The following is a 10,928-nucleotide window of genomic DNA, read 5'->3' as shown; positions in this document are numbered from 1 at the left end:
TGATGCATTGTGCACACACCACAGCATGTGTGTAGATGCCAGAGGAACCTTCAGGAGTCAACACTTTCCTTCTGCTACTTGGGTCCCAGGGACTGGACTCAGGCAGCGTCATCTGAGTCTCCCTGAGTAGCCCTGGTTGGCCTGAAATTCACGACGTAGATGAGGATAGTTTTGTACTCAGAGATTCACCCACTTCTCTGCCTCCTGAGCATTAAAGGTGTACACCAACTTTTTACAAGGAACTTTTTAGCAAATTTAAACCTCATAGCACCTATGGCAAAAGGCAGGATTCTATCCCACCCTCCATGGAAATGGAGTTCAGAAATGAGTGGCCTAAGACTCCACTTTTGGGGAGTCAGTGTAGCCTCTGNCCCTCCCTGGTTGCTAACACTCAGCCTCCTATGGCCTCCCCTTAACTCATCGCCTCTACCAGGCAGATGTAAATATTCATTTTATTCCTGAACATCTAATCCTCTTAAATATCGACTCCCTTTATTGCAGCCAGAGCTCAGCTGCATGGTCGTTTTCCCTCCCTGTCTTCTTACATCTGTTTTCTCAGTTTTCCGGGGGGGGGGTCTCCCATGTTTTTATTTCCCAGAAGTCTCTATTCCTCCCAGGTATCTGAGCTCCTATTTTCGGCCTCAGCTCATGGGCTATAGCTTTTTTATTGACCAGTGATCCTTAGAAGAGAGTCTCTTTACAGGTGGGACCCAGCCTCCCCCAGCACAGGTCTGTACTGGGACCCATGGCACCCCCTCTGGAAATGGAGAACACAATCCTCTTTTAAAAAGGTGCTGTCCTGAACTTGCATGCTATGCCTCCTGGGATCTGACCCTTTCTTTCCTCTTGTNCCCAAATCCCAAAGGATGGGAGTTTCACTGTCTCCTCTGTGCCCCACCCCCATGTCTCCATCTCTTCACAGTAGTGCATAACACATCTTGCATAAACACTGCATCGACCTAGAGTCTAGAGGAAAAGACAAATGAAAAGAGAAAACTGTGTACTGTTTCATGAGAATCATGGCCTGAAGACATGGGTGGACAGTGGCTAAAGAGTGCACACTGCTCTTGCATCCACCCTAGCCCCCCAGCTCTGGGGATCTCACACTGCTGGCTCCCCCCTCAGGCACCTGTGCTCACATGTGCATCACCACACCCTGCACAGGAAACGGACTCACAAACCCTTCGAAGAACAAGAGGCTAGAAAGACAAGAGCCTGGCGCTCAGTGAAGTTCTATCAAGCAAACAAAGCACTCAGGCGCTGAGGGCACTGCTCTCCTTCCTGAGTCCTCTCAAGATAGCTCGAGGTAAGAAATCCAGTGTGTAACTGCTGAGTGCACACATTATAAGCAAAGCTCGGCCTTGGGAGCAGAGTCTCAGAGTGCTGGGTGCAGGCAAAGGCAGGGCCATAGCCTCAGTGTGAGGCCCACAGGCCGTGGCTGTGGGGGCTGAGGAGTCAGTGCAGGGCTTAACTTACTGTGTGCTGTGGTCTAAGTAGGTGATCACTCGGTCGGCTTCCTCTTCTAGACGTTTGCTCACATGGTTAAGGTATTCTGGAACCTTCCAAAAAACATTTAACACGTCAATGACAAAGACTTCTCACATTATACATAAAATTTCCTCAAAAAAGAGAGAAAGAGAGAGAGAGAAGCAAACCCACTCAAGTGACACACTCGCTAACAGACCGCCACTGAGAAGCCCCTCTAACTAGGCAGGGCCCAGGCCGCTCTCANGGCTGACTANCAAGTGTGAGNGGACAAATACCAGTGGGCCACAATGGATGGGTTAGTATCAGTACCTGGGGAGACAGCCAAAGCTTACTAGCAACCTGTACCACACATGGATCACACGGATCTGTCAGCGGTGACATCCTCCCTCCCCTGCAGTCACGGCCAAATGCAGACAATCATCACTTGTCCTCAGTGCCACCTTAGCTAGCANGGCTGCAGCTAAACTGTGATCTGATGGGTTGGGCCCACCTTGGCAGGGGCAGGCAGCTCCACATAGGACTCATCACTCCCTTGGGACTGGACTCTAGACCTAAGAAGCTGCTCAGAGGGGCTGAGGTGACACTGCTGTTATTATCTAGGCTTCTTCACATACATTCTTCACCAATGCTTTACACAGTGACATGTTTGATTTTTAAGATTAGTTCTTTATCTTCTTGCTTAGACATAGGCTCAGACATTAGACATAGGCTTGCTTAGACATCGCTATTTTAGAAAATACTTAGGGGAGGGGAAATAAAGAAAGAAAGCCCCTAAGGGAAAGAAATTAACTTCTTTGTACAGCAAGCAGTTCTCTCCCAAGGACTCCAGAGACTTTGGCAAATGTGTGCATACGAAAGGGCAGCAAGCCCAAGGAGTGGGTTACAGCCAAATGCAGTCAGCNGCACATCTCACCTCCCTGTCCTGCATCAGCCTCTGGCCTTCAGCAGCGTATAGACAGTTAGTCTCTTCCAAGAACTTCAGCTCAAATGAGTCTTTGTACACCTAGAAAACAAGCAGCTCCTGATGAGCTTGAGCACAGAAACCTTCCTTTCCAAGCACTGATTCTTATTAGTCGCTTCTCTTGCAGCTCCGTGTGTACTGTACACGGGCCTCCATCACTCTCCTTAAGGACTAGACAATCGGGTTGTCCACTCATACTTCTGGGTACTTGTCCCCACTTACAGCTCTGAAGCCTGCCTTTACTTTGGCGCAAGCACATATGCTCAAGACCAAGGCCTCACCTGGAGATCTGAGAGCATGCTTAACAAACTCCGAAGCAGGCTCCTGTCCACAGCCTCTCCACTTCGTTCACGCCCAATCAGCAGCAGGATCCCATCAATGGTCTTACTCTGCACCATCCTGTCGCTGATGATGTGGTTCCTAAACAGCTCTAGGCCCATGTCCCTGGTGGAGAAGCACAACACGGCTTTGGCTTACCTTTGACCCTCTAGAGTTTCACGTGTGCTACACGCACCAGCCCCAAACTGCTGTTTGCTAGTGATACCCAGATCTTTAAGAGTCCTCTTACCAATGCTTGTTGGGCCAGTCCAGGATGTTTATGCCTCTACCATAAATGAGGTTAATTCCTAGATAGGCCAAGCTGACTACCCCAAGGAGATAATGAGATATCTTGTGCCACACAGGCACTCAATTATCAAATTGCTATTGTTGGGNCTACTATCTTTGGCCTATGTTTCACCATTCTCCTTTGGTGAGCCTCAACGGTATCAAGATTATGGGAATCACCACTGATTCTGCCCCCTTCTGCATCCCTTCCTCCNCCCANCCCCGCACCCACACTGTCTCCAGCAACCACTGTTGCTGTTACTGTTTCCACAGAAAGCAGATATGAAATGACNGCAAATTAACTCTGCTCCCTCAGCCTATATATAGCCCAGGAGTCGTGGGGGTCTATTCCGTGAAGANACCATGCTCTAACAAGAGAACTCTGCAGGTCTGCAGGAGGCCCAGCAGTCAGGGTGGACTTACCAGATAGAAGGCAGCATGGAATTCTGGAGGACGTAGGTGCGATCCAGAAACAGGAAGATGCTTCTGATCATGATCTGAAGAGCAGGGAGGAGCAGCACTCACACATCCCTCCCTCACACACACACACACACACACACACACACACANACNCACACACACACTGAGAACAGACTTCTTGGACCATCTTACATTAGCTGCCTTCAAAGTGACAATCATTTCTGATGGAACCCCGCACATACCAAGACCTTCATTTTCACACACTTAGTTTTTTCTTCTGGTATTGTCCATTCAATACAACAGCCCAGACTACAAGGGTTTTAAAGCACTTAGTCTCAAGGAAATCTGAAATTTAATTATCGCCCAACTGATGACAAAATGAAGCTTGTGGATGTCTGTCTAATCTTTCATTCTTGGTTTTCTGAGATGGGGGTCTCATAGCNTTAAACTTATTTTCTTACTTCTACTTCCTAAATGTGGNGACTGCAGGCNGGTATATAACCTCTATCCCTAGCTTAAGTTTTCCAACAGTTAGATAACCTGCTGCACTGTCCTGAGGCTCTTGGGCTCCAGTGCAGGCAGTCAACTGTCCTCTCCTTTGCTGCTGAAGCCATGTGTTCACCAGCTGGAACTGCCTCCACTTTTTGGTGAGACCTGCTGACGTTTGAAATACCTTCCCAAGTGGACATTCTTGTTTTTCATATCCATGTGGCTCAAAATGCTCATCTTTAGAAAATAAGTGTTCAGTCTACTTGAAGAAGCCACATAGACTATCTTCTCTCATAGGTCATCAACAGCTGGGCCACACAGAAACCCATGTGTCAAGTCAAGGAGCTGGAACTCAGGCNAACGTTCAGTTAGACACTGGAAGCTTTCTTTGAGAACTTGGGAAGTCTTTGATGAGCACACAGTGACTGCCGACCTGCAGGCAGAGTTGGCAGCACCTCCTCCTAGAAGAGGCTGAGCAGCTCACCACCCCACTCCATTCTACTGCTTAACGTGGTGAAGGGTCCCCGAGCTCAGGNTTCAAGTTGGTGGAAAGGCGGCTGTGAAGAGCTCACCTTCATTCTGTCTAGAGCAGAGGCTTGTACAAGTGAGCAGGTGTGAGTGAGCTAACTCAGGCATTCACAGCAGCACTGACAGAGCATCAAGGCTGATGAAGGCTACACTTACCATTTGTCTGCAGTGATCTTGCCAGCATGTGTTAATCTTCTTTAGAAATAAAACGCTGTCTAGTGAGTCTGTGCAGACCTGCTAAGGAAGCTTCAAACACAATAGTCCATCCCAGTTTTCCAACTTTCACTCTGACCAATACCCTCCCTGCTAGATGTCCCTCTACAAACAGTGAGAATATGACCAAACTATAGTCTCAACACTTCTGTATCCTAAAGCCACAGTGGAAACCTAATCCCAAGGCAACAGGGCCAGTGGGTATAAACGACACCACAGAGAGCTGCCTCATCTACCCACAAAGCAGGAAGCTCTTACCAGATGGAGATAACTAGCACGTGGGTCTTGGGAGTTCCAGTCTCCAGGTTGTGAAAAACAAACACCCATGGCTATTTTTTTTTTTTACAAATACACCAACAGAGACCTGCAGCCCCCAAGCCAGGAGTGTGAATTCCTCGCCTCTGTCCACTGGCCTCACTCCCTATCTGTAGTAAGCTACCTNACTCATCCCGCCCCCTGGGATCTGTGCCTTACTGCTTTGACTTCCACTCTCTCCTCTCTGCAGGGCTGNTTTCTGTTCCTGCCAACTTACAGAAATAACCAGGCACAAGTGCTTCATCGGGGGTGGGGGGCAGGACTGCACCCCACTGAGGGCCAGGACTGAACATAACTCTACAAAGGACCTTCTACAGCTGGTGACTGANGGGACCAGGATGTCCAACAGTAGAAAAGTGTGTATTGAATGATAACAGCAGGGAGCTGGCAGCTCAAGAGTGATAGAGGCTTCCCCAGTAAAAACTTAAAACGCTAAACACAAGGTTGCATCTATGACCAGACCGTGCACCACCTAGACTCAAAGTGTGCTTCTCTGTGTTTGGGATTTTGTGTGTGTACTTTTGGGACAGTGTCACTCTGCCCAAGACTGGCCTTAAACCCAGCTTTCCTCCTTCCCAGTGTCCCATGTGTTGGGATTTTAGGTGTCAGCCACCACACTGTGCTTGTTTGTTTTTGAGTCAGGATCTTAACATAGAGACTATGAGGAACTTGAGATCCTTCTGCCTCAGTATCCCCAGAGATGATACTACAAGCATGTGCCAGTGTATGAGGCTTAGTGAAGACTCAAAAAAAAAAATTTTTTTTTTTTTAAGCCAGAGTCTCACCATATACTCTGCTGGCCTGAACCTTGTTATTAGGACATTCTATTGTATGTCTGTGTGTGTGAGTGTGTGTATACACATATGTACAGTGCCCAAGGAGAGCAGAAAGGGGCATTGGATCCCCTGGAACTGGAGTTATGGATGGTTTGTGAGCTACCATGTGGGTTATGGGAACCAGATCCCAGTCCTCTGGAAGAGCAGCAAGTGCCCGACTGCTGAGTCATTNTTTTTAAATTGTTTAGGATTCTTTCAAATGACTTGTTTACTTGTGTGATGTGTGTGCTGGTGAGGGACCCATGGGAGCCAGGTGTCCCATCACACATGGAGCTTAAGTCACCAGCCTGACACAGGTCCTGGGACTTGACCTTGGGTCAAGTGCTCTCACCAATAAGCCTCCACTCTAGCTCCTAACACTTTTCTAAAACTGTAAAGCACAGTTTTAAAACAAAGATGCCAGAATGTGGGTTTCTAGAGAAAGTTTTTTTTTGCCCATTTTCATTTGATCTTCAAGCTTCCTAACACAGAAAACGCAGTCCCTGTAGGTGGAAAGTGCCAGATGTCCTGTCTGCCACTCAGCAGCACATCCATCNTTTTTTTTGCCCATTTTCATTTGATCTTCAAGCTTCCTAACACAGAAAACGCAGTCCCTGTAGGTGGAAAGTGCCAGATGTCCTGTCTGCCACTCAGCAGCACATCCATCNATGTCAATGAGTGCAAGTGCAGAGGGCCAGCANACTCAGCTCACACGAGGAAGCAGCACACCCAGACGGAGGAGAAGCTTGTCAAGTGTGCCACAGCCAGGTCAGAGAAGCAGCAGCTCTTCAGTGAGTCACAGGCAACTGGTGGAGGCACATGGCGCTGGCCCACCCTCAGGAAGGGAAGACAATGCTCAGGGAGACGGTAGAGGGACAGGTACATCTGTGCAGGTGGCCATAGCCACGGTGGCTCAAAGAGGTCTAGTTTTCCCCTCCCAAGTCCCAGGAAGCATATTCACACATTTAGATTGTNAAAGTGAAAGCCTGTTAGTTCAGTGGCTAGCATATTACTCTTGGAGAATGCTTCTATAATGGTAAAATATGCCAGACCACTATGAGAAACCTACACAAAAAGCTGGGCAAAGCAAGACACAGGTTGGCCACAGGACATTTGATTTAGCAGGGTGAGAGAGGCTGCTGGCCTGACAATGAAGTTCCTAATACACTCACATTGGCCAGTGTGCTGTGTGGCAGTGAATGTGCATGAGCCTTTAAGCTTAAGATGGAGTTAAACTGACACTAGTCCATCTGATGCTACCAGGCAGCTCAGGTGTCATCAATAACCACAGGGGAGTTGTACCTGGCCCAGTATCTCTAAGATGCAAGGGTCCAATGTCAAAGTTCTGTAATGGAAGAGTTCTGTTAAGTAATGCAGGCCAACCATTTTCTGCTATTTTCCATGGAAAACAGTATAAAGGGTAAAAGCCTTTCCACAGAGTACTATGTTGATCAAGATCCTGCTCAGCCTGCTACAATTCAGTCAGTTCTAGGATGCAAGGCTTAAGGTGTCACCACGGTGGCAGAGGTGAGTAATTCTAGGCAGTGAGATATATACGTGTCAAAAGGGTCTGTTGTGGCTTCTGCTGAGGCAGCTTCCTGGTAACCATTCTTGTCTCATTCTGGAGAAGGGTTGATCCCTGCAAAGGACTCACACCATCCATGGAAGGGAGGTACACCTTTCATGATACAATTAACACCCAATAGCAAGAATGCTTATGATAGACTATAAAAAATTCCCAATCACAAAGCCCTTTTAAGGGAAAGCAGAAGTGTATTCTCTCTGCTTGCTTGGCTTCAGCATCTTAATACTCTTGCTGGAAACAGAATTAGAAGAGTAAAGCTGAAAAGAATCATCTTATACAACACTGTTCTTTTTAGGACTATTTAGTTACTATTCTCCCCATTAGTCAATACATCCACTGGGCCAAAACTGTGCAGCGCGTGGCCCTCAGCACAGCACGGGCCAGTCACACTGCAGGTCAAAAGTGAGCTTTCCTTTTCTGGAAGCCTGCAGCAGCAATTGCTGCTTCTTGCCAGTGGGCTCTTCTCTGCGTGCCGTGTGTGTACCTGCCTGGGCTGTCTCCTCGCTGGGCCTCCTGTCCCCTCAGCACTTCCCTCCTCAGGCAGATGGGTTATCTCTCCTTATGTCCTGAGGTGGCCATGGTCTGTTACACAAACACCTGAGCTGCTCACAGTGCTTTCTCTCAGGACCTAGTGTGATGCCAGGCAGCACATAACAGCTCTTGGAAACGTTTTGGCCGGTGATGGTTCCAGGCTGCATACTGGCCAGGCTGTCCTATCATGCTGTGATCTTCACATGACAATCGTATTGAGCGTTAGCTTAGAGACTATAAGTAATCTCAGTGGCTTGTACAACTTCCTGTAGCATATCCAGAACGCAGTGCAGTCTGTGATCTGGACTGCGCACTAGACTGCAGTTCTCAGCAACACACTTGGCACTCAGTCATGCTCACTGTCTGCTTACACCCCATTATTCTTCAGGGCATAGTCCACTGGTATCCCCGATTCCCCCTGACCCNGCCACTGTGGGGGCTCTACCTGATTTCTGTTCTGCTGCTGTGAGTTGCATGTGTCTATGTTCTCAGTGACATTGTCACTTTTAACATATAATGTATTAGTGCTATTTTCCTCCTGTAAAACATGTCATAATTTTTAAAATCCTGCTTTCTTATCAAGAAATGGTAATTCTATGGCTCTGTCCTAGGGCTGTGATTCCCTGGAGGAAGAAATCAGGCACACAGCCACTTTTCTATAATCCAGGGATTAAGACACTGGGTAGGAAACAAAGGCTTGCTGAATGTGTGAACACATAGGTCAACCCCCAGAGTGGGATTAATTGGCAGGCGGGTGATTAAAGCAGGTAATGAGAAAGCCATTTGCAGCAAAGTGGGCTTTGAGCAAAACCGTGCTGGGTGCCCGTGTCCCTGGCCAGCCCAGGCTCAGGCTCCTCCAGTGCTCTGAATGGGGCAGAGGCTCCATATGCCTCACAGCTACCTCCTGAGAGAAGATGCGTGCTAGCAGGTTCTCCAGGGATCCTATCACCATCATCTTGTATAATCTTGCAGTGTTTAGTTCATCCATATTGAAGCCCTGTAGCAGAACTCAGGATGGTCTCACAACCCGNGTGGGATGCAGGCACGCAGGCTCTGTGCAGGTCTTTCACCTAGACCACAGAGGCTCAGTGTCCAGCAACATTACCAGGCACTCTGAATTAACAAGGTCTGCTGCACAGATGNAAGGACCACGTTTCCACAGGGGGGAAAAACAAAGATTTCCTGGATCAGGCGCTGGGATTTGCTTTAGACATGAATATATGCATCCAAAGAAGTCAACATGGGATTTATACACAACAGAGTTTGTGCCCTTAAGCTGGCCTGAGGCCAGGTCAGACTGATGTCCTTGTGGGCATGAGTCACAGATGACATGGCAGCAAACCTAAGATGGCCTCTGCCCAGCCCTGCCTACAGTACTCACCTGACTAATTCCCTTCTTATTGGAACACTATAGCCAGACCTCCTTTGTCTGGTTCTGTCCCTGAAGGTACAGTCTCAGGCCAGACAGGCAGGTTCTCCTGCCTGCCCAGAGTAGTTCACAATACACCGGGAGAAACTGGATGCAGCAAGACCCTGAGCANGTGGGATGCAGGCACGCAGGCTCTGTGCAGGTCTTTCACCTAGACCACAGAGGCTCAGTGTCCAGCAACATTACCAGGCACTCTGAATTAACAAGGTCTGCTGCACAGATGNAAGGACCACGTTTCCACAGGGGGGAAAAACAAAGATTTCCTGGATCAGGCGCTGGGATTTGCTTTAGACATGAATATATGCATCCAAAGAAGTCAACATGGGATTTATACACAACAGAGTTTGTGCCCTTAAGCTGGCCTGAGGCCAGGTCAGACTGATGTCCTTGTGGGCATGAGTCACAGATGACATGGCAGCAAACCTAAGATGGCCTCTGCCCAGCCCTGCCTACAGTACTCACCTGACTAATTCCCTTCTTATTGGAACACTATAGCCAGACCTCCTTTGTCTGGTTCTGTCCCTGAAGGTACAGTCTCAGGCCAGACAGGCAGGTTCTCCTGCCTGCCCAGAGTAGTTCACAATACACCGGGAGAAACTGGATGCAGCAAGACCCTGAGCANAGTCCTCAGGGTTAAGCCAGGTCCACTATGGCCAGACGGTAAGTCGGGACCTTGTTTCTACAGCTGCCCACCTGTGGGAGCCAGGAGAGACCCACCTTAGATGAGACAGCCTGATATTTGTAGGGATTCGTCACATATCATAGAAAATAAATAAGATGATTTTTACTAAAGGACAGAACTTAAACTTAATATATTTTCAAACACTCCCCTGAATGTTCCAACTAGATGCAGTACCTGGAGGCCGTTTACCCTCACTCATATCAGCAACTTAAATGTTACAAATTTCACTAAACAACTATTATAATGAATTATGAAACAAAAAGGCTATTTGTTCTATAAAAAAGACTTAAAACCTATTATTTTAGCTTAAGGATAGTCATTAGTTCTTCATCCCATTTTAAAAAGACTTGTGTAGTAAACAGAAACACCATAAAGCAAAAAAAGCAAAACAAAGAAAGGATATTCTCTGAATGGGAGGATCTGGGCCTGGACATGGTCTTCACAGACCTGGCGCAGCTGCTTGTACAGCGTTGGGGAGACTTTGTGAGAACAAAGATTTTCAACAGCCTACAACAAAGGGAAAAGGTGGTTATTCAGCCAAGTGTCAAAACTCTTGCAAAGCCCTGCAGTTACCTACCATGCAGCCCATACAGGNGCTCAGTGCTTGTGCTGCCCACACTGACGGCAGCNGCCAACAGCNAGGGGCTTAGATTGATGGTACGCTGCGCCCACTATTCCTTGGGGGGGCTGCACCTAAAGTCTCCAGCTTTGTTCTAACTCAGCTGCTGCCAATCAGGCTGCTCAACAGTACCAGGNCTCTACAGTAGGTTTGGATCACGTGGCCATTTTCTGAGTCTCTGGGTTGCGATGGGGCACACATTTATCCTAAAGTCGACCATGTGAACCTGGGCAGTGACAGGAGGGAA

At 48.0% G+C, this 10,928-nt stretch overlaps 1 protein-coding gene across 2 annotated transcripts in view; it reads right to left on the bottom strand.

Moving 5' to 3' along the window:
- The window catches only part of Cul4a (cullin 4A), a 31,325-nt gene that overhangs the window by 9,737 nt on the left and 10,660 nt on the right, over nucleotides 1-10,928 (bottom strand). For both annotated transcript variants that reach the window (XM_029480487.1, XM_029480486.1), the window contains exons 3-8: nucleotides 10,466-10,569; nucleotides 4,649-4,718; nucleotides 3,479-3,552; nucleotides 2,731-2,893; nucleotides 2,402-2,491; nucleotides 1,477-1,559 (exon numbers count right to left, since the gene is read on the bottom strand). In XM_029480487.1, coding sequence (XP_029336347.1) covers nucleotides 1,477-1,559; nucleotides 2,402-2,491; nucleotides 2,731-2,893; nucleotides 3,479-3,552; nucleotides 4,649-4,718; nucleotides 10,466-10,569 — 584 coding nt within the window. The remainder of the gene's footprint in view (nucleotides 1-1,476; nucleotides 1,560-2,401; nucleotides 2,492-2,730; nucleotides 2,894-3,478; nucleotides 3,553-4,648; nucleotides 4,719-10,465; nucleotides 10,570-10,928) is intronic.

The sequence above is a fragment of the Mus caroli genome, chromosome 8, assembly GCF_900094665.2.
Source record: "Mus caroli chromosome 8, CAROLI_EIJ_v1.1, whole genome shotgun sequence".
In the NCBI taxonomy this organism is placed as follows: Eukaryota; Metazoa; Chordata; class Mammalia; order Rodentia; family Muridae; genus Mus; species Mus caroli.
The sequence above is the reverse complement of the archived record's forward strand: the minus strand, read 5'-3'. Positions and strand labels throughout refer to the sequence as shown.